This window comes from Herpailurus yagouaroundi, unplaced genomic scaffold (assembly GCF_014898765.1).
Source record: "Herpailurus yagouaroundi ecotype Mexico unplaced genomic scaffold, PumYag 195, whole genome shotgun sequence".
Classification (NCBI taxonomy): Eukaryota; Metazoa; Chordata; class Mammalia; order Carnivora; family Felidae; genus Herpailurus; species Herpailurus yagouaroundi.
Window position 1 is genome coordinate 17090310 of NW_024412426.1, and position 24401 is coordinate 17114710.

Consider the following 24401-nt stretch of genomic DNA (forward strand, 5'->3'; position numbering starts at 1 on the left):
TTCTTCTTCTTCTTCTTCTTCTTCTTCTTCTTCTTCTTCTTCTTCTTCTTTTTAATGTTTATTTATTTTTGAGAGGGGGCCATAGAGAGGGGGAGACAGAACTTCAAGTGGACTGCGGGCTCCACTGTCAGCACAGAGCCTGACTCTGGGCTTGAACCTGAGCCCAGAAGTCAGATGCTTAACCGACAGAGCCACCCAGGTGCCCCTGCAAGGCACTGTTCTAATGGTTTAACATTACCTATTCAGTCTTCATGATAATTGTTTGATGCAGATACTTTCATAATTTCCATTTTGTAGATAAGGAAATGACAGAGAGGTTATGTAATTTGTTGCAGTTCATACAGTTAATAGTGGTGGTATCCGTATTTATATGCAGACATTTTGGTTCAGAGCTCAAGTTAACCACTGTATTGCTTTGCCTTTAATTCAGAGGCTGGGGGTTTTTGTTTAAAATTTTTTTTTAATGCTTATGTATTTTTGAGAGACAGAGACAGAATAGAATGTGAGAAAGCGAGCGGGGGAGGGGCAGAGGGGGAGACACAGAATATGAAGCAGGCTCCAGGCTCTGGGCTGTCAGCAGAGAGCCCAGTGTGGGGCTCAAACTCACCTAACTGCAAGATCGTGACCTGAGCCAAAGTCGGATGCTTAACCGACTGAGCCATCTAGGCGACCCTGGAGATTTTGTTTAAAATCAGCTTTATTAAGGTATAATTTGTATACAGTAGAAATCACTAGTTTTAATTGTGTAGTTCAGTGAGTTTTGATAAGTGAATACGTCTGTATTATCACCACCCTAATCGAGATCTAGAACATTTTTATTACACTGGAAAGTTCGCTTGTGCCAGCACTTAGCACGTATCTGTTCCCCCCACTACATCACCTGGCAACCAGTGATTTTTCTAGCACTATAGTTTTGCCTTTCCTAGGATTTTGTATTAAGGGAGTTTTTCAATATGCAGTCTTTTGTGTCTGACTATTTTTTTAATGTTTTATTTATTTTTTTGGGAGGGGGCAGAAAGAGAGGGGGACAGAGGATCTGAAGTGGGCTCTGTGCTGACACCAGAGAGCCTAGCCTGATGTGGGGCTCGAACTCAGGAACTGTGAGATCATGACCTGAGCTGAAGTGAGATTCTCAACCAACTGAGCCACCCAGGCACCCCTGTGTCTGACTCTTTTTTTATTTGGCATAATGTTTTTGAGACTTAATGTTGAGTATGTCACTAATTTTTTCTTTTAATTGCTGAGTAGTATTCTGTTATATGGATATATAAGATGATATGTATATATAATCAGTTTAAAGAGATTTGATTTTTTTTGTTTCTAGTTTTTGGTAATCGTAAAGAAAGTTGTAAAAATTCATGTTCAGGTATTCATGTGGACATACCTTCATATCTCTTGGGTAAATATCTAGGAGTGTATTATTGTTGGGTTGTATGGCCAAGTGCATATTTAACTTTATAATATACCGCAAAACTGTTTTTTTTTTTTTTTAATTTTTTTTTTTTCAACGTTTATTTATTTTTGGGACAGAGAGAGACAGAGCATGAACAGGGGAGGGGCAGAGAGAGAGGGAGACACAGAATCGGAAACAGGCTCCCGGCTCTGAGCCATCAGCCCAGAGCCTGACGCGGGGCTCGAACTCACGGACCGCGAGATCGTGACCTGGCTGAAGTCGGATGCTTAACCGACTGCGCCACCCAGGCGCCCCCCGCAAAACTGTTTTTAATTTTTTTTAATGTTCATTTATTTTTGAGAGAGAAAGTGAGTGGGGGAGGGGCAGAGAGAGAGTGGGACCGAGGATCCAAAGCGGGCTCCAACTGACAGCAGTGAGCCCGAGCTCCAACTGACAAGCAGTGAGCCCGGCTTGAACTCACAAACCATGAGATTATGACCTGAGTGGAAGTCAGATGCTCAACTGACTGAGCCACCCGGGCGCCCCTGCAAAACTTTTTAAAAGCAGTTGTATCATTTTCATTTCTGTCGGCAAAGTAGAAGAGTTCCAGTTCATGTTCTTGCTGGCATTTGGTCTTTCAATGTTTTTTCGAAGTCTTTACAATTTTGGTTGTGCTAGTGGGTGTGTGGTAGTATTTCATTATCCTAATTTACATTGTCTTAATGACTGATGACACAACATATTTTCATGTGCTTATTTTCATTTGCATATCTTTCATAAAATTTTTAAATGTTTTTATTTATTTTGAGAGAGAGAGAGAAAGAATGCGAGTCGGGGAGGGGCAGAGAGAGAGGGAGACGCAGAATCCAAAGCAAGCTCCAGGCTCTGAACTGTCAGCACAAAGCCTGATGCGGGGCTTGAACTCGTGAACCACTAGATCATGACCTGAGCTAAAGTCGGATGGATGCTCAACAGACTGAGCCATCCAGGCACCCCTGCATATTTTTTATAACGTGTTCTAATCTGCTTTCTTTTCTCATTTATCTTGAGTTGTCTTTCATCATTCCAACATATTGTGATGTTTTCTCCCAGTCTGTTGCTTACCTGTTTATATTTTTACTGATGTCTTTGAAGTGCAAAAGTTTGAAATTTTAAGTCCAGTGTATCACTTGTTTCTCTTATGCGTTATGACTTTTGTGTTCCATCCAAAAAATTGTTGTCTAACGTGAAATTCAAAGATTTTCTTAAATATTTCTTCTAGATACTTTATGGTTTTCTCCTGGTTAGATAAATGATCATTTCATGTTAGTTTTTATATACTGTGTGTGGTAAGGGTTGAAGATTTTTCCTCTCTACTGTGGGTATCCAGTTATTATGGCACCCATTTGTTGAAAAGGCCATTTTTTGTTCATTGAATTTCTTGGAAGCTTTCTTAAAAATTAATTAACCAGGGCTCCTGGGTGGCTCAGTCAGTTAAGCGGCCGACTTCGGCTCAGGTCATGACCTCTTGGTCCGTGAGTTTGAGCCCCGTGTCGGGCTCTGTGCTGACAGCTCAGAGCCTGGAGCCTGTTTCGGATTCTGTGTCTCCCTCTCTCTGACCCTCCCCCGTTCATGCTCTGTCTCTCACTGTCTCAAAAATAAATAAAACGTTAAAAAAAATTAAAATTAATTAACCATGTGTATGAGTTTATTTCTGGAGTCTTTGTTCCATTGATCTATATATTTATCCTTATGCCTATACCACCATCTTGATTACTATATCATTTTAGTAAATCTTGAAATCAGACAGTATAAATTTGTTCCTGTATCTCATTTTGGTTATCTAGGTCCTTTGCATTTCCACCTGGATTTTAGGATTAGTTTACCAATTTCATCAAAAAGCATGCTAGGATTTTAATTTGGGTTACTTTAATTTTTTTTTAATGGTTATTTATTTTTGAGAGAGAGGACAAAGGGCAGAGAAGGAGGGAAACACAGAATCTGAAGCAGGCTCCAGGCTCCAAGCTGTCAGCACAGAGCCTGACCTGGGGCTGGAACTCACAAGACATGAGATCATGACCTGAGCCCAAGTCACACTCTCAACTGACTAAGCTAACCATGTGCCCCCATGATTTGGGTTACTTTAAATCTGTGACTCAATTTGGAAAGATATGACATTTTAATGATTTTGAATCTTTGAACTATGAACATCGTGTATTTCTTCAATTATTTAGGTCTTTAATTTTTTTCAGTAGTGTTTTATAATTTTGTAGTTTTAAATGTTTGGAACTTAAACATATTTTATTAAACTTAGCCCTAAGTATTTCATGTTTTTAATGATGCTGTAAATATTATTTTAATTTCAACTTCTAATTGTTGCTAATGTATAGAAATAAAATTTATTTATTTATTAAAAAAATTTTTTTTAACGTTTATTTATTTTTGAGACAGAGAGAGACAGAGCATGAACGGGGGAGGGTCACAGAGAGAGGGAGACACAGAATCTGAAACAGGCTCCAGGCTCTGAGCTGTCAGCATAGAGCCCGACGCGGGGCTCGAACTCACGGACCGTGAGATCATGACCTGAGCCGAAGTCGGACGCTTAACCGACCGAGCCACCCAGGCGCCCCTATTTTATTTATTTTTGAGAGAGAGCATGAGAGGGGCAGAGAGAGAGGGAGAGAGAGAATCCCAAGCGGGTTCTGTGCTGTCAGTGCAGAGCGAGACATGGAGCTCGATCTCACGAACTGTGAAATCCTCAGCCAAAAATCAATAGTTGGATGCTCAACTGACTGAGCCACCTAGGCACCCCAATAAAATTTATTTTTGTGTGTTGCCATTGTATCTTGTGATTGCTAAATTTACTTCCTTTAACAATTGTTTTTTAGGTAGAACCTATGGGGTTTCTGAGAAGACAATTGTGTCACGTGCAAATCAAGACAGTGTTACTTTTTTTTCCCAATTTGCATACCCCACTTACTAATTTTTTAAAGGGATTTTTTTTTTTTTTTTAATTTTCATGAGTGATACTGGTCTATGGTGTTCTTGTAAACACACACACACACACACACACACGGTTTGGTTTTGATACCAGGTATTATTTGCTAGGTTTGCTGTAACATAATGGACAGACTGGGTAGCTTAAATAACAGCCGTTTATTTTCATGGTTTGAGGCTAGGAATCCAAGGTCAAGGTATTGGTAGGTTTGGGTTCTTCTTAGACCTCTCTCCTTGTCTTCCAGATGGCTACCTTCTTGCTCTGTCTTCACATGGTTACCTCATGATCTCTGTTGTTTGTATTCTAATCTCTTCTTCTTTCTTTTAAAAAAAAATTGTTTTTTAAGTTTTATTTATTTTGAGAGTGAGAGGGAGCAGGGGAGGGGCAGAGAGAGAGAATCCTAAGCAGGCTTTGCACTGCCAGCACAGAGCCTGGGGCTCAAAACCATGTGGGGCTCAAAATCATGAACCATGAGATTGTGACCTGAGCCAAAAAGTCAGATGCTCAACTGACTGCAACTGAGGCACCTAGGCACCCCTCTAATTTCTTCTAATTCTTTTTTAGGATTTTGATTCTTTTAAATTCTTTAAAATTTATTTATTTTGAGAGAGAGAGAGAAAGTGCCAGTGGGGGAGGGTCAGAGACAGAGGGAGATTGAGAATCCCAAATAGGCTCTGTGCTGTCAGCCCAGAGCCTGCTGTGGTGGGGCTTGAATCCATGAACCATGATGTGAGATCATTACTTGAGCTGAAATTGGACCTTTAACCGACTGAGCCACCCAGGCACCCTTTAATTTTTTTTTAATGTTTTTATTTATTTGTGAGACAGAGGGAGACAGAGCATGAGCAGGGGAGGGGAAGAGAGGGAGACACAGAATCCGAAGCAGGCTCCAGGCTCTGAGCTGTCAGCACAGAGCCCGATGTGGGGCTCGAACCCACGGACTGTGAGATCATGACCCGAGCCGAAGTCGGATGCTTAACTGACTGAGCCACCCAGGTGCCCCTAATTTTTTTTTTTTAATGCTTATTTATTTTGGAGATGGAGAGATAGAGTGTGAGCAGGGGAGGGGCAGAGAGAGAGAGGGAGACACAGAATCTGAAGCAGGCTCTAGGCGCTACACTGTCAGCATAGAGCTGACATGGGGCTTGAACCTAAGAGCCGAAGTTGGATGCTTAACTGACTGAGCCACCCAGGTGCCCCGTCTCTGATTTCTTAAAAGGACATCATTCATTGGATTAGGGCCTAATATATGATTTCATTTAACCTTAATTGTCTCCTTGATGCTCAGTCTCTAAATACAGTCACATTTGGAGGTACTGGGGGGCTAGGATTTCAACATACAGATTTCAGCCCATCACACAGTGTAAAGCCCTTAAAGGAGATGAGAAATGTTATCTCTTCTTTCTTTTTCTTTTCCTAAATGTTTATTTTGAGAGGGATAGAGAAATCAGGGGAGGGGCAGAGAGAGAGAGAAGTGAGAGAGAATCCCAAGCAGGTTGTGTGATGTCAGCACAGCGCTGGACTCTGGGACTTGATCTCACAAACCATGATGTGAGCCAAAACTAAGAGTCAGATGCTTAACCTACTGAGCCACCTAGCCACCCTAAATGTCATCTCTTCTGTTTTCTGAAAGAGTTTGTATGGAATTGGTATGTTTCTTCCTTACGTGTTTGGTATAGTTCACCAATGTATGATCAAAGGGCTGTGTCTGTTCTTTTTTTTTCTTAAAATTAAAAAAAAATTTACATAATCCACATTAGTTAGCATGTAGTGCAACAATGATTTCAGGAGTAGATTCCTTAATGCCCCTTACCCGTTTAGCCCATCCCCCCTCCCACAACCCCTCCAGCAACCCTCAGTTTGTTCTCCATATTTATGAGTCGCTTCTGTTTTGTCCCCCTCCCTGTTTTCATATTATTTTTGCTTCCCTTCCTTTATGTTCATCTGTTTTGTGTTGTAAAGTCCTTATATGAGTTAAGTCATATGATACTTGTTTTTCTCTAATTTCGGTTAGCATAATAGCCTCTAGTTCCTTCCACATAGTTGCAAATGGCAAGATTTCATTCTTTTTGATTGCCATGTAATACTCCCATCGTATATATATATATATATATACCACTTCTTTTTTTTTTAATGTTTATTTATTTTTGACAGAGAGACAGAGCATGAGCGGGGCAGGGGCAGAGAGAGAGGGAGACACAGAATCTGAAGCAGGCTCCAGGCTCTGAGTTGTCAGCACAGAGCCTGACACGGGGCTCGAACCCACAGACCGTGAGATCATGACCTGAGTCGAAGTCGGATGCTCAACCGACTGAGCCACCCAGGCACCCCTATACCACATCTTCTTTATCCATTCATCCATTGATGGACATTTGGACTTTTTACATAGTTTGGCTATTGTTGATAGTGCTGCTATAAACATTAGGGGTGCATGTGTCCCTTCGAAACAGCACACCTGCATCCCATGGATAAATGCCTAGTAGTGCAATTGCTAGGTCATAGGGTAGTTATATTTTTAATTTTTTGAGGAACCTCCGCACTGTTTTCCAGAGTGGCTGCACCAGTTTGCATTCCCACCAGCAGTGCAAAAGAGATCCTCTTTTTCCACATCCTCACCGATATCTGTTGTTGCCTGAGTTGTTAATGTTAGCCATCCTGACAGGTGTAAGGTGGTATCTCATTGTGGTTTTGATTTGTATTTCCCTGATGATGAGTGAGGTTGAGCATTTTTTCATGTGTCGATTGGCCATCTGGATGTCTTCTTTGGAGAAGTATCTATTCATGTCTTTTGCCCATTTCTTCACTGGATTATCTGCTTTTTGGGTGTTGAGTTTGATAAATTTTCTATAGATTTTGGATACTAACTCTTTATCTGATATGTCATTTGCAAATATCTTCTCCCATTCTGTCGATTGCCTTTAAGTTTTGCTGATTGTTTCCTTTGCTGTGCGGAAGGGTTTTATTTTGATGAGGTCCCAATAGTTCATTTTTGCTTTTGTTTCCCTTGCCTCCGGAGATGTGTTGAGTAAGAAGTTGCTGAGGCTGAGGTCAAAGAGGTTTTTGCCTGCTTTCTCCTCGAGGATTTTGATGGCTTCCTATCTTACATTTAGGTCTTTTATCCATTTTGAGTTTATTTTTGTGTATGGTGTAAGAACATGGTCCAGGTTCATTCTTCTGCATGTCACTGTCCAGTTTTCCCAGTACCATTTGCTGAAGAGTCTATTTTTATTCCATTGGATATTCTTTCCTGCTTTGTCAGAGATTAGTTGGCCATATGTTTGTGGGTCCGTTTCTGGGTTCTCTGTTCTGTTCATTGACCTGAGTGTCTGTTGTTTTTTTTTTTATTAAAAATTTTTTTTTTCAACATTTATTTATTTTTGGGACAGAGAGAGACAGAGCATGAACGGGGGAGGGGCAGAGAGAGAGGGAGACACAGAATTGGAAACAGGCTCCAGGCTCCGAGCCATCAGCCCAGAGCCTGACGCGGGGCTCGAACTCACGGACCGCGAGATCGTGACCTGGCTGAAGTCGGACGCTTAACCGACTGCGCCACCCAGGCGCCCCTGAGTGTCTGTTTTTGTGCCAGTAACTGTTCTTTATGTCTTACATGAGCTTTGGTAGTTTGTTAAGGGATTTGTCCATTTCACCCAAGTTATTGAACTTATTAACGTAAAGTTCATAATATTTCCTTACACTTTTATTTATTATTTTTTAACTTTTATTTATTTTTGAGAGAGAGTGAGAGAGACAGCATGAGCAGGGGGAGGGGCAGAGAGAGAGAGAGAGGGAGGGAGACATTGAATCTGAAACAGGCTCCTGGCTCTGAGCTGTCAGCACAGAGCCCAATGTCAGGCTACAACTCTGATTGGCGAGATCATGTCCTGAGCCACAGTTGGACACTTAACCAACTGAGCCACCCAGGCACCCCTCTTCTTACATTTTGATGTTTATGGGATTTCGAGGGATGGTGCCCTTTTTTTCTTTTAAGTTTATTTATTTATTTTGCGAGGCAGAGTGAGCACACTTGAGTGCATGTGAGCAGTGGAGGAGCGAAAATCCCAAGCAGGCTCCCTGCTGTCAATGTGGAGCCCTATGAGACTTGGGGCTTGATCCCACGAGCTGTGACATCATGACCTGAGACGAAATCAAGAGTCTAAGCTGAACCCAGGGGCCCTACCCTGGGGGGATACTGCTTCTTTCATTCCTGCTAGTGGTAATTTGTGTTTTCTTTTTTTTTTTTTCTTGAACAGTTTAGGGGATTATTAATTTTATTATTTTTTTCAAATTACTCATTTTGGGATTACTAATTTTCTATATAGTTTGTCCATTTTATTTTCTAATTTATTTTTTAAAGTTTATTTAGGTAATGAGTGAGTGTGTGCGCCTGTGGTGGGGAGGGGCAGAGAGAGGGAGAGAGAGAATTCCAACAGACTCCTCACTTTCAGTGAGCCTGACACAGGGCTGGAACTCAAAATGCGTGAGATTATGACCTGAGCCGAAATCCAGAGGTGGACTGAGCCACCCAGGCATCCCTGTCCATCTTCCATTTTACTAATTTTTGGTTTTATTTTTATTATTTCGTTCGGTTTTGAATTTCATCTTCTTTTGGTTTGTGAATATGGAAGGTCAGATAACTGATTTGGCCTTTTCTAATCCTTGCATTAGAGGTATCTTTTAATGTTCATTCAGTTGAAAATACTTAGTAATTTCTTGCTTGAACTGTGGGTTGTTTAGACATACAATATTCATTTTTTTGGTAATATTTTATTTTTCAAATGTTTTTTAATGTTTATTTTTGAGAGAGAGACAGAATGTGAATGGGGGGGAGCAGAGAGAGAGAGAGAGAAAGAGAGAGAGAGAGAGAGAACGAGCGAGCCTGAAGTAGACTCCAGGCTCGTAGCTGTCAGCACAGAGCCTGATGCAGGGCTTGAACCCACAAACTGCGAGATCATGACCTGAAGTCAAGTGCTTAACCGACTGAACCACCCAAGCATCCCTAAAATTTTTTTGATTACAGTCAATGTAGTGCATGTCAGGTATTTCATTGTGGCTTTGATTTATTTTCCCATATTGACTAGTGATACTGAACATCTTTTTATGGACTTACTGGCTCTTCTGCTACTACTTTTTGAAGGTTGTGTTTTGATCTTTAATAATTAACTGAGTCAGTCAACAATATACTTTTTCATAGCCAAAGTAAAGTTCAGAGAAAAGTCATTGTCCTGTCCAGATTTTCACCTTTTGGTTGAATGCAATTTCTGTGCAAGTATGTGTTATTTATAGTTTTGGGTTTTTCAAAAGTTCAAGAGCAGAAGGCTAGGGGTGCCTGGGAGCTCAGGCCATTAAGCGTCCAACTTTGGCTCAAGTCATGATCTCACAGTTTGTGAGTTTGAGCCCCGCATAGGGCTCTGTGCTGACAGCTTGGAGCCTGCTTTGAGTCCTCTGTCTCCCTCTTTCTGCCCTTCCCCCATAAGTATGTGTGCGTGTACACTCTCTCAAAAATAAACATTAAAAAAAAAAAAAAGGAACAGAAGGCTAATTTAATTAGATTATAATTTAAATTCAGTACTGTATTTGTAAAACAAAACTTAATAAAACAATTTTTTAAGAAAGTTACTTTAAAAAATCCACATAAGGATATAAAGGACACCTCTTCCATGCAACTTAGAGATGTCTTTTATCCCTGGATAATGGGCTAGGGGTGTTGTCCATGTAAGATATGGGACACCTTCCTGTCCCTACTTCCTTACAATAGAGATTTCTGTTTCTGTAGCCCCTCCTCTGTAGGCAACGTTTTTTTTTCTTCTGTGTGAACTTGTATCTTCTTTAGTTGATTGGTCTGTGATTGGCCTCTTCTGAAGTGTGACTAAAATATAACAATTACATCATCTTGGAATTGTCTTGAAAGGATGTTTTGGGGCAATCATGTTTTCTGTATTAGGAATTTGAAATAAGTAAACACCTGAATTGGACTGTTTTGGTTAAAGTTCTTGATGTAGTATTGTTGGAAGGACTGTATATTGCAAACTGATATTCTTGATAGCAGCAAATAGAAGCTGTTAGTCACATTAATGGTAGAGCACTAGTGAAGAACTGTACTGCTGTGCTGAAGTCTGTAGATCCACCTTGAATCCAACCCTCTAGATCCTATGAGGCCTAGTCCTGGTGTTCCCCCATGAAGTCATTGTCCTAATTCTTCCACCTATCTTAAATGTATACAAACCCAATGAAAATTCTCCAATTGTAAGCCTTTGATGATAGTTAGAATTAATGCTCCGTTTAAGGAGGAGTCCTGGGAATGTGTGAATAGAATAATATCCAGGACAAGATTGAGAGTGTATTGGGTAGTTTTCATCCTGGGGGAATCAGTAGTAACACTTCTTGGCCATATTTGATTTCCCGATCCAAGCTAGTTTTATTGATTTGTTTATTTCTGGTGAATACCAGAGATTGGCTCCACTTTATTTTTTTTATTAAATTTTTTTTAATGTTTATTTATTTTTGAGAGAGAGACAGAGTTTGAGTGGGGGAGGAGCAGAGAGAGAGGGAGACACAGAATCTGAAGCAGGCTCCAGGCTCTGAGCTGTCAGCACAGAGCTCGATACACAGGGCTCGAACTCACAAACTGTGAGATCATGACCTGAGCTGAAGTCGGACGCTTACCAACTGAGCCACCCAGGCGCCCCTCCACTTTATCTTTTCATGCCTGTTACTTGTATTTTTTTTTTCAAGTTTTATTTATTTACACAGAGAGAGTGCACACGTGTGAGTGTGGGAAAGGCTGAGAGAGAGGGAGAAAGAGAATCCCAAGCAGCTCTGCACTGTCAGCTCGGGGCTCAATTCAGGAACCATGACCTGACCCAACCGTCGACCTGAGCTGAAATCAAGAGTCAGATAAAATCAAGAGTCAAATGTCTAACTGACTGAAGCACCCAGGTACCCCACCTGTTACTGGTATTAGTAATCATCATGTCCTTTCTTTCCTGGCCCATTGTGGTCTTATCCTTTTAAAATCTCTGCTCCTCAAAATAAATAAACAGACATTTAGGAGAAGAAAGCTGTTTTGAGTCTCCTTTGTTCCTTTTATTTTTGAGAGAGAGAGAGAGAGAGAGAGAGAGAGAGAGAGAGGGAGGGGGGGGGGGGGGGGGGATGGTGCAGAGAGAGAAAAAAGTCCCAAGCCGGCTCCGCACTGCCAGTGTGGAGCCTGATGTAGGGCTCGAACCCACGGACCATGAGATCATGACCTGAGCCCAAGTTGGACGCTTAACTGACTGGGCTATTACCTTTTTTTTTTTTTTTTTAAGTTTTTATGTATGTATGTATATACGTATGTGAACTCTATACCCAGTGCGGGGCTTGAACTCATGACTCTGAGATCAAGAGTTGCATGCTCTGTCTTTGTTTATGGAATATGTGACATAAGACATTAAACCCAGGTCTTAATGGAGATAGTTTAGGTAGAAATACCAAATAAATATAATCTCTACTTTTGAAAAAAAGATTAAAGTTCTTTTTTAGGGCATTTTATTGCATCAAGTGAAAGTAGGAAGGAGTGTGATGATGGGACAGAGGCTGGAACTGAACGGCTGTCTGTGAAGGTTGGTGTGGAGGATCTCATGTTACCAGTGTTGGTGTGAAAGGAGGATTTGAGATTTATTTTCTCCTTTTCACTCATTTCCTTGTCTTTCAAGGAAATTCTCTGGGGCCAGTTGAAAATGGAGGATGGCTTGGGCATGCTTACATGGCTACTGGTAGAAGGGGAAGGAGGAAGATAGAGCAATTGGAAGTTTTGGACATTTTGAGAGGAAGGAAGAAATATTCCTGTGGCTACTGACTTTTGCTTGGATGTCTTAGCCTTGAAGGATGAACATAAGTTTAAAAAAAAATTTTTTTTTAACGTTTATTCATTATTGAGAGCATGAGCAGGGGAGGGGCAGAGAGAGAGATACGGAATCTGAAGCAGGCTCTAGGCTCCAAGCTGTCAGCACAGAGCCCGACGCGGGGCTCTAACTCACAAACCGTGAGATCATGACCTGAGCCAAAGTCCGCCGCCCAACCAACTGAGCCACCCAGGTGCCCCACATAAGTTTTTGTATATTCGAAATAATTTTCTTCTAAGATTTTCTATGTGCTGACAGTTTTCATAGTCATAGTGCCGCGTATTGTTTGTTTCCTTTATCTTCTGAGATTGTAGCATAGTGCAAGTGCACTGGACTTAGAGTTAGAAGCCCTGAAATTTAACTTTAGGCAAATAAATGATTGACTTAGAGTCTGTTTTCTTGGTAAGTTAAGATATAGTAATATTCTAGTATAGAATTGTGAGGTTTAGATTATATAATACATGTACAAATACATTGTGAATTATGGAATTACAGAAAAGAATTGCTAAGGTTTGGCATTTGGTATCAAACTATGAAAGTGGTTCTTTGGTTTAGATGAGGTGTAACCACTCTTTATTTTTTTAAATGACTCTAGATTGTACCTTGCTTTTTTTTTTAAATTTTTTTTAACGTTTATTTATTTTTGAGACAGAGAGAGACAGAGCATGAACGGGGGAGGGTCAGAGAGAGGGAGACACAGAATCTGAAACAGGCTCCAGGCTCTGAGCTGTCAGCCCAGAGCTCCACACGGGGCTCGAACTCATGGACCGCGAGATCACGACCTGAGCCAAAGTCGGAAGCTTAACCGACTGAGCCACCCAGGCGCCCCTGTACCTTGCTTTGATTATCTTGGTAATGATATGTTTTTAGTACTTAATCTTTGAAAGATTTGAATGTTTGGTTAGTTAGAACCAGAACTACTATGAGGCAGTTGAAACATTTTGTTGCAGCGTAATGGAGTTAGTGTCAGTACCAAGATCTACGTGGATTCAACAGTGTACTCACTGTTTTATTGAAGAGTTTTGAGATTATATTGTGTACTAGTCAGTAAATTTGGATGCAGTTTTTGAAGCAGGGAATACATACAAATATTAGGGAATTTATAAATACGTTACTGATTAAAAATGTAACCTGAGAGTCAAACTGTGATATCACCCTTGACAAATGTGTGCTTTATAAATTCAAAATAGTGGCGTTTAAAAAATAGTTTTTTGTATGTGTTCTGCAGTGTTGAATTTTACTTATTTTTTTAAGGTTTATTTTTTGAATGAGAGAGCAAGGAGAGGGGCAGAGAGAGAGAGCTCGGGAGATAGAATCCCCAGTGTGTGTTTGGGGGGGGGGGTCTCAATCCCATAACCATGACATCATTCAAGACCTGAACCATAACCAAGAATTGGACAGTTAACCAAATGAACCACCCAGGTGCCCCTGCAGTGGTGGTTTTTACATGTAGTTAAATGACATAGATAACCCTTTGGCAAGCTTAAGGTTGTGCAGTATAATAATATCTGCCTTTAGTTTTTGGAGGTGGGTATGGAAAGGTCTTCACAAGAGCTCTTGGATTTTCTGTCTTCTTTTTTTGTTTTCTTTTTATGTTTTAATTTAGATAATGTCTGTTGGCCGATCTTCAAACATTCATGGCTTCCTTCCTTAACTTATGTTTCATGTATTGATGAGTTTGTGGAAGTAATCCTTTGTGTTTGATGTGTTTTTAAAATTTCTAGGAATTTTATATTTTACTTTCTTATGAGTGCACGTCTTTTGCTATATTTTTAGGCACTGTATTTTTAACCTGTAGGCTTTTAATTGGTCCGTTGTATATCTTCTGTTTTCCTCATTATACTTTTGTGATCTTTTAAATTATGGAGCATATTTGTAATATATGTTTTTAAGAATTTTCTGCTAATTCTATTAACTGTCTTTTTGTTTCTCTAGAGTGGTTTTCCTCCTCTTTATGGGTCACAGTTTCCTACTGTTGTACATGTCTCGTAATTTTTTTTATTGGATAGTCGACATAAACTTGCCATTACTGAATGCTGGATTTTGCTTTCTTTCTCTACAGAGAGTATTGGACTTGGTTCTGGCAGTAAGTAAAGTTCCTTGCAGATCAGTTTGATCCTTTTGAGTATTGTTTTTTAATTTAGTTAATTTTTTTGTAATTAAAGTTTTTGTTTTGAGAAAATTGTAGATTCACATGCAGTTGCTATAAATAAATTAATTTAAAATTGTTTTGAGGGTGGGTTATGAGGAGCCATTTTTCTAGAGCCAGTTTATTTCCACGCTAATGACTCTTCTGGGTTTTCTATTAAATACCCTGTGTTTTATCATTTCCTGGCCATTTTTAACTGATCTTGTAGAGTTTTACCCTGGGCACATAGGACTTGTATTCAACAACAGACTTGAGAACCCTGTGTAGATTTCTAGAATTCTTTTTCTTTGCGTCTGCTTCCTCTTTGGTGTCTTGCCCTGTAAAGTCTTTTCCCTTTATCCTTATTGGACTTGGTGAGATTGGGGTGCTGTTTGGTTTCTCCTTTCTTTGGCTTGTGAAGTTTTCGGTGAAGGCAAAAAGCTGGGTCTGGGATAGGGTTCACTTCATTTACTCCCCTTGCCTCAGAGATCTCAGTACTGTGCTGCCTAGTGTCCAGTCCTCCTCCCCTTCTTGTTTTCTAAGTGTACACAGCAAGAGGGTAAGTCCACTTAAGTTAAGTTTTCACCTCAAGTGTGGAGTGAGGGCATTGTGTTTCACATTGTCCTTTGGCCCATCCAAGGCTTTGTTTTGTTTGCTTTGTTTTACTTTGTCACATTTCTTTGATTCTAAATTGAACTTTTTTTTCTTTTTTACACTTTGACATATCTGAAAATTGGACTATGTTTTATAGATTATAGAACTAAAAAAAAATTCCCGTTTGCTACGTGGTAGTTGGATGTAGCTTCATGTGGTCATTTCATATAGACATGTAAACATAAACAAATGCCTGCCTCAAAACTTGACTAGGTTTCAGCAGATTGGAAGAAATTTTCTGAGACAATTGTGAATTATTGTTTTATTCCCTATGAACTAAAAATTTGTATGTGGGAGTGAAGGGTGGAGGAGGTTCTGGGATGTGGTGAATTAGACATGTTTAGCAACATTCCTGAAGCTGGAGTCAGATGTAGGTTAGCTGGCTAAATGTAAACCTGACTTAAGATCCCAGTACCGGTAGGATTCTCTTAATAAATGTCACCTCACCAAAGTCCAGGAGAATATTGTGTGGAAAATCTGGATATCAGTAACTTAGTCAAAAGTGATTTAGAAAAGTTAGACTCTGAAGAATGAGAATTTTGTAGGAAAATTCTAATTATATGTATGTGTGTATTTTTTTTTCAAAACAGTGGTATCTGATAAAACTGAAGTCTAGAAGAGTGTTTTAGAGAAACGTAAATAAAATTACTATTCATTAGCAGAGTTGTTTCTTTTTTAGTGGTATAATGTTACATCTTGTTGTTGATGACATTCTTAGATCCTATTGAATAAGAGATTTTATTACTTTCGCCATTTCATTTTTTATTCTCCTGACTTGGTGATTTATGTATGTCTTTGAATACATGTATCCTTGTGAAATATATTCTTTGCGTGTTTTACATTTATATAAATTGCGTTATGCCACAGATCTCCTTTTCATTTCTATTTTCACTTGGCAAAGCATCTAGCCATCCCTCCATGTACCTTTGGTTCATTCCTTCTGACTGTTGCATGAAATTTTATAGTGTATATTCAAGCACATTTTGCTTCTTTATTGTAGTTATTATGAGCATTAGGGCTTCTTCTAATTCTCTGCTGTCATAAGTGTGTGGCTTGTTTCAAGTGTCCTCATGCATGACTCTACACAGACATGCACTCACACATAAGCATATGCACAGCCACATATGTTTATGTAAGTACCTGCGTCCATACGTGTATATGCATTTAAATACACATATTACATACATATAATCAAGTCTTTGCTATTTACATGTAATCTCAGGAGTGGGGTTGCTTGGTCATAAATATATGAATACTCACTCAGTCTAGGTTGCTTGCTAGAATATCTCTGCATGAAGATTCTTGTTTTTCATGTCTTACCTAACATACTTGGTATTCCAGTGTTCTAATACCTAATGGTGATGAATTGTTATTTTGTTGTGTTTTTTAGTATATGTATATATACATATACATACATGCATACACACTTATTTATTTATTTATTTATTTCAGGGGAGGAGCAGAGAGAGAGGATGAGAGAGAATCCCAAGCAGGCTCTACACTGTTAGTGTAGAGCCTGATGTGGGGCTCGAAGTCACAAACCATGAGATCATTGAGATCATGACCTGAGCTGAAATCAAGAGTCAGACTCTGCTTAGTCAACTGAGCCACCCAGACGCCCCCTTTAAATTTTTTTTTTTTTAATGTTTATTTTTGAGAGAGGGAGAGACAGAGCGTGAGCAGGGGAGGGGCAGAGAGAGAGGGAGACACAGAATCTGAAACAGGCTCCAAGCTCCGACCTGTCAGCACAGAGCCTGATGCAGGGCTCGAATCCACGAACCACAGGTATGACCTGAGCCAAAGTCGGATGCCTAACTTACTGAGCCACCCCGATACACCCCCCCTTGTCTGTCTGTCTCTCTGTCTGTCTTTCTTCTTCTTCTTCTTCTTCTTCTTCTTCTTCTTCTTCTTCTTCTTTTTTGCATTTCTTGATTACTACTGAGTTGGAACATTTTTTCATGTACTTGAAAGGCAGTGTGTGAATTCTGTGAATTAGGAATTCACGTTTTTTCCCATTTTTTTCTTTTAAGATTTTATTTATTTATTTATCTATTTGAGAGAGAGCTTGTGAGCAGGGGAGAGGGGCACAGGGAGAGAGAATTTTAAGCAGGCTCCATGCTCAGCATGGAGCCTGATGTGGGGCTCTATCTCACGACCCTGGGATCATGACCTGAGCCTAAATCAAGAGGCAGACCCTCAGCAGGCTGAGTCACCCAGGTGCCCCTAAAGATTTAATTTTTTAATTAAAAAAATTTTAAGGTTTATTTAGTTTTGAGAGATACAGACAGAGTGGGAGCAGGGGAGGGGCAGAGAGAGAGGGAGACACAGAATCCGAACCAGGCTCCAGCCACTGTGTGAGCTGTCAGTGCAGAGCCCCACGTGGGGCTTGAACCCGCAGACCACAAGATCATGACCTGAGCTGAAACCAAGAGTTGGACAGTTAACTGACTAAGCCACCCAAGTGCCCCTAAAGATTTTATTTTTAGGTACTCTCCACACTCAGCATGGGGCTCAAAGTCACAACCCCAAGATGAAGAGTGACAAGCTCCACCGACTTAGCCAGCCAGACACCCTTCCTGTTGGATTTTCTGTCTTGATTTATAAGAGTTACTTGTGTTATGTGGTGTGGGAGGCGTGAACAGTTCCAGCAGATCTTTGAGCCATGTTACTTTTCCCTCTTTTTGTGATGCCACTGTGTCAGGAGTCCATAAAGAGTTTGGGGGATCTATAAACATTTTTGGGGCATCTGTGTAACGTTTTTGAGGTTGTATAAAATTTTAGGTATCTATAATGTCTGGCCTGGCTGCCAGTTCACATCCGTGCTATGCCTGTATTGTGTTTAGGGCTTTGAGCTCGTACTCCTTGATTGCTATAAGATTGGCAGAGAGGAGGGTTTCTGAATGGATTGTTTACAGTTTTGCCCAAAACCCACTCTGAATATGTTCTTGCCCCTCAAAATTGGAAAGCGTTAGTGGTGTTTTGTTATTGTTAGAGTCTTTTCTGTGTTCTGTTTCCTGTGATACTGCATCCCTTTCTTGGGAAGACGAATGGTTGGTCAGTCCTCATCTTCCTTTATTTTACCTATTTCTAGTAGGAATTCTTTGAAGTTTTTAGTTTGGGTGGACCACTCTTGTCAAGTTTCTATCACTGATACAGATTGTTCCATCATCTCTTTTCATATATTCTGCTATTTATTGAATGTTGCATACCGGGAATTGTACTGAGTACTTCATAGATATTTTGTTAATCAGTACAGTGATTGTGTGATGTAACTGTCATTCCAGTTATACAAATGAGAAAACAGGATTAGGTTTAACAGTTGACTCAAAGTTAGAAAGTTGTAGGTGGTATGGCTAGGATTGATTTTTGTTGAATTTCTTTTTTTTTTTTTTTTTTTTTTTTTGCCGAGGTCTTGATCTTTAATGGGGATAAAAAATTAGCTTTCGTAGGGGTACCTGGTGGGTCAGTTGGTTAAGTGTCCGAATTTGGCTCAGGTCATGATCTCACAGTTTGTGAGTTCTATCCTCACATTGGGTTCTCTGCTGTCAGTGCAGAGCCACTTCAGATCCTCTGTTCCCCACTTTGTCTGTACTTCCCCCGCTTACTCTCTTTAACTCAAAAATAAACATTAAAAAAAAAAAGTTAGCTCTGGTAAAAAGAATGGAAACTTTCTTAATTCACACGTTACTCAGAAGCCATTCCTTAAATACTTCTGTTTAAACTCACCTGATGGTAATTTTTAGGTACTGCATACAACTTTTGGTATTGGAGGAACACACGATAGGACATGTATTGTAGTCCTGCTCTCTCTCTTTTTTTAAATAAACTAATGAATGCTAGAGCTCTCTGTGAAATAAACTTACTGTAATTTCTTCCAGTTTACAGCTTAAAATCCATGATTCATTTTTCTCATAGCTAATATCTAATCCGTAGCAAACCAAAGATCTGCCTTCAGATTATATCAGAATCTGATCACTTCTCATCAACTTCACTGCTACTATCATCATTTAATCCAGTGTCATTTCTCAGCTAAATTATTATTATTTTTTAAAAAAAAAATTTTTTTTTTTCAACGTTTATTTATTTTTGGGACAGAGAGAGACAGAGCATGAACGGGGGAGGAGCAGAGAGAGAGGGAGACACAGAATCGGAAACAGGCTCCAGGCTCTGAGCCATCAGCCCAGAGCCCGACGCGGGGCTCGAACTCACGGACCGCGAGATCGTGACCTGGCTGAAGTCGGACGCTTAACCGACTGCGCCATCCAGGCGCCCCTCAGCTAAATTATTATAAGAGCTTTTAGTTTTACAGTTGCTTTCCTTTAGTCTTCTTTCAATGTATAAGGTAGAGTGATCTGGTTTATCGCTTTGTCACATTGGGCCATTCTGTTCTAAATTGCCCAGTAAATTCTTGCTTTATTCACTGTAAAATCCAAAGTCCTTAACATGTTTCAAGAGAGGTGGTTTTTTTTTTTTTTTTTAATGTGTATTTATTTCTGAGAGAGAGACATACATAGGCAGAGTGCGAGCTGGGGAAGGGCAGAGAGAGAGACACAGAATCTGAAGTGGGCTCCAGGCTCTTAGCTGTCAGCACAGAGCCTGATGTGGGGCTCAAACCCATGAACTGCGAGATCATGACCTGAGCCAAAGTCGGATGCTTAACTGACTAAGCCACCCAGGTGCCCCCCCCTTTTAATTTAATTTAATTTAATTTTTTTTATATGGCCCCTTATTATTTCTCTGGCCTGATCTTTAGTATTTTCCCACTTGGTTATTCTACTCTACACTGACCACCTTGGTAGTCTGAACATATCAGGTATACTCCTGCCTCAGGGCATTTGTACTTGCTCTTACTTTTTGGTTGCTGTTTTTCCAGATTTCTGTGTAGATTGTTTCCCTCTTACTTTGAAATAGTTACTCAAATGTCAGCTTCTCATTGAGGCTTCTCTTACTATTCTGTCTAACCCAATCTAACATTTCCTATCCTCCTCCCCTGCTTAATTTTTTCCTTATCTTTGTCTCTATCTAACCTTATCATATAAGGTCTACCTTATTTATCTTGTTTATTGTCTGTCTTTCCCACTAGATTATAGAACCATGAGGGGATTTTTGTTTATTCACTTCTTTGCCCTTGGTATCCAGAACAGTGTCTGGTATGTAGTCAGTACCTAATATGTAATTTGTTGAATGTATGAATGTTTAAAAATTTTAGAATTTCTGAGAAAGTATTGATAGGTATTTACAGTTGATTCTTCTACGTGCTGGGGCCAACTTTAAAATGTTCATTGGTGGCACTGATGGAAGTCTGGACTAAGGTCAGTCTCTTAAGACATTCTGCATCTTGCTTCTAAGTCTGAGTTAATGCAGCATAACAGATATGATGGTATTATTACTTAAATTTATAAACATACTGGGGCGCCTGGGTGGCTCAGTCGGTTAAGCGTCCGACTTCAGCTCAGGTCATGATCTCACGGTCCCTGAGTTTGAGCCCTGCGTCGGGCTCTGTGCTGACGGCTCAGAGCCTGGAGCCCGTTTCAGATTCTGTGTCTCTCTCTCTCTCTGACCCTCCCTTGTTCATGCTGTCTCTCTCTGTCTCAAAAATAAATAAACATTAAAAAAAAAAATTAAAAAAAATTTTATAAACATACTTACTTTGGGAACAGAAGGGTCTTTTCCCCCAAATCTTTGTTGTTGTTGTTGTTGTTGTTGTTGTTGTTGTTGTTGTTGTTGTTTATTTATTTTGAGAGGGAGCACATGCACGAGTGGGGAGGGGCAGAGAGACCGAGAGGGAGGGGGAAAGAGAAATCCCAAGCAGGCTTCATGCTGTCAGTTCAGTGCCTGATGACGCATGGCTCAATCTCATGAATCCTGAGATCATGATTTGAGCTGAAATCATGAGTTAGATGCTTAATTGACTGAGCTACCCAGGTGCTCCATTTTTCCCCAAATTTTAAACATGATTTATTAGAAGAGCTGTTTAAAAAGTTGGTATGCGGGGTTGGACTCTTGTTTTCGGCTCAAGTTACCATCTCATGGTTCTTGGGATGGAGACTTGTGTCAGGCTCTATGCTGACAGCACACAAGAGCCTGCCTGGGATTTTCTGTCTAACTCTCTCTCTGCCCCTTCCCCCACTTGTGTGCACTTGCTCACTCTCTTTCTCAAGATAAGTAAATAACATTAAAAAAAAATTCTGCTCTATGAAACCCACTGTTAAGAAATGGAAGTATTAGCCACAGATTGGGAGAATATATTTGTAAAAGACATATCTCATAAAGAACTTTCATTTAAAATATACAAAGAACTCTTAAAAATAATAAGATTTAAAAAATGGACCAAAGACCTCAACAGACACCTCACCAAAAAAGACACATAGTATGGAAACCAATTTGACAATGAATTTCATATTAAAAAAAACCACATAGATGGCAAATAAGCATATGAAAAGATGCTCTACATCATATATCATCAGGGAAATGCAAATCAAAACCACAAGGTGTCACTATATGCCTATTAGAATGGCTAAAACTTAGAGGACTGACAACACCAAATGCGAGGAGGTTATAGAGCAACAGGAACTCTTATTCTTTGCTGGTAGGAATGAAAAAATGGTGTAGCCACTTTGGAAGACAGTTTGGTGATTTCTTATAAAACTAAACATATTCTTGCCGTATAATTTAACTAGGCACCCATTGATATTTACCCAAAGGAGTTAAAAGCTTATGTAGACACAAAAACCTGCACTTGAATGCTTATAACATCTATATTTATAGATGCCAAATCTTGGATGCAACCAAGATGTCCTTCAGTAGATGAATGGATAAGTAAACTGTGGTACGTCCAGACAGTGGAATATTATTCAGTGTTAAAAAGAAATGAGCTATCAAACCTTGAAAAGACGTGGAGAAATCCGAAAGCCATATTACAAAGCAGAAGAAGCCAATCTGAAAAAGCTACGATACTGTATGATCCCAAATATGACATTCTGGAACAGACAAAACTGTGGAGGCAAGATAAAGATCAGTGATTGTGGATGAGGAGAGAGAGATGAATAGGCAGAGCAAAGAGGATTCTCACAAAGAGTGAGAAATAATCTGTATTATAATGATGAATATATGTCATTATACTTGTGTTCAAACCCATAGAATGTACAACATGAAGAGTGAACCATAAGGTAAACTGTGGACTTTGTTGATTTTGATGTGTCAGTTTAAGTTCATCCCCGGGGCTGGTGGCGGGGGGGTGGGGGGAGTGTACCATTCTGGTGAGTGATGTTGATAATGGCAAAGGCTGTGCATGTGTTTGGGTCAGAGAATATATGGCAAATCTCTGTACCTACCTGTTAATTTTGTTACAAACCTAAAACTGCTAAAAAAAAAATAAAGTCTTTAAAAAAAGGAGAGAGCATAAACACCCTTCCACTCTGGGTTTTGAGCCTTAAGACATCTGCCTCAGCAGCCAGTGACCAACTGTACTTGTGAAGTAAAATCTGTCCTTTCCACATCTGCTCTTCAAAACCCTTCATCCACAACTGGGATCAGCCTACACAGTGCATCCACACGCTCTTGGGAGGGACCCCCAACCCTGGTTTCTTAACTCCATCAAACAGGAGCAAGATGGACTTGGTTTCAAAAGAGAAATTACCAAATCCCCGCATTTAGGAGAGCTCTTTTTTCTCATTCCAGCAGAGAGAGGCTGACAAAACCAGTGCCGTTTAAGCCAACACACTGTATGTGGTGAAACTCTGAGCATGTGCAATGTTCTGATTTTATAACTTTTTTTTTCTTTACATGATTTCACATTCTAAGATAGTAGCTATGCCCAGGAAATTTTTCTTGAAGAAGTGGGTGAATTTTCATTTTATAATTTAAATGTCATGTATTGTCAGTAGGGATCTGATTTGTATGCCAGTAACAGAAAACTTGATAAATACTGCCTTAAACAAGTGAGAATTTACTTTTCTTACTCATCTTATAGATGATGAGATTGCTCAAGGATGTCATCAAGGAACAGTATCCTATTTTTCTAGCTTATCATTTTTTGTCTTCTTGGTCAGAAGATGGCTGTTGTATCTCTAGAGACGTTATCAGAGGTTTCCGAAGGGAAAAGAGGCAAGGATAAAGGGACATCTCATTTTACAAGACTTTGTCTTTTTCTGGTAGATAGTGGCCTCTCAGATTGATAACTACCTTTTGTTAGCCAGAACTCTGTGGTTATGTTGGTACGACTTGGTATTTAACTTGCAGTATCTGGAATTAGTGTAGAATAGTGGTTAAGAGCATGGAGCTAAGTTTGAAAATTGTTACTTCCTAACTGTATGACGTCAACATCTTTGCGCCTCGATTTCCTCATTAAATAGGTCTAGTAATATGTACCTACCAACACTTTTGTTGAAAAAATTATGAATTAATATTATTTTAATGGATACCATTTGTACTTGTAAGTATTAGCTATAATTACCATCTTCCTTATCTAGAAGAGTTATTGATAATGGAATTGTAAGTTTGCCACTCGGGAAACTAGTGTTTTTTTTTTTTTTTTGAAATAGGAAGTAAAACAGCATTTGAGTTAGGTGCTTTTGAGTATAGGGATGATTGTGAATGGTAGTAGAACTCCTAAGGACTCTTGTGACTGCATTGCATTATTAAAAATTAAAAAGTATTGGGGCCATTTTAATTTACTCATTTAATTGAACTTAGATCTTGGTGACTTAGACCTATCTTGAACAAATTGTTATTTTGCCACCAATCCCTTAAAGTACCTTCAACTCAACAGAAATTCTGTTTCATTGATAGAATGTTTGAAGTCTTAGCTGTATATTGAAATACGATTTTGTTGGTATTGTTACTAGCCTTGTCAATTTGTAATCACTCTGCTGGAAAAAATGTGTCAATTATTTTCCTATTTTCTTTTTAGCCCTATCTGCTTTGATATGATTGAGGAAGCATACATGACGAAATGTGGCCACAGCTTTTGGTAAGATGATTTCATTTAGCAAAATTGTCTTGATTTTTAACTTGTGTGTAAATGTAGCCAGCAAGAAGTTATGTTTTTAAAATAATTTTGGTTATTTTGTAATTTCTTTGATTGATATATTTTTACAGGTTCAACAGCTCAAGTCAGTAAGCATATGGTTGGTGCATAATTTTTGTGAAATTTACTATTTGTAAATTTCACTATTTGTAATTGTGAAATTACTATTTCACAATTTTACTATTTACAAATTTACTATTTGTAATTGTGAAATTTACTATTGCCCTTATAGATGGATTTTAAGACTTTTGGGTTGATTGCTACAGAGCTTTGATTACCGTTTTAGAAAATTGGGGTTGTTGGATAATTAGGTTGAAGCATGAAGCACCTTTAACTCATTT

At 39.4% G+C, this 24401-nt stretch overlaps 1 protein-coding gene across 3 annotated transcripts in view; it reads left to right on the plus strand.

Moving 5' to 3' along the window:
• Positions 1 to 24401, plus strand: part of COP1 (COP1 E3 ubiquitin ligase) — a 259773-nt gene that overhangs the window by 7192 nt on the left and 228180 nt on the right. Inside the window, exon 2 of one of the 3 annotated variants that reach the window (XM_040446709.1) lies at positions 23944 to 24003. In XM_040446709.1, coding sequence (XP_040302643.1) covers positions 23960 to 24003 — 44 coding nt within the window. In that variant the 5' untranslated portion in view covers positions 23944 to 23959. Of the gene's footprint in view, positions 1 to 23942; positions 24004 to 24401 lie in introns of those variants that run through there. The other 2 variants (XM_040446711.1, XM_040446710.1) reach the window with 2 other exon arrangements.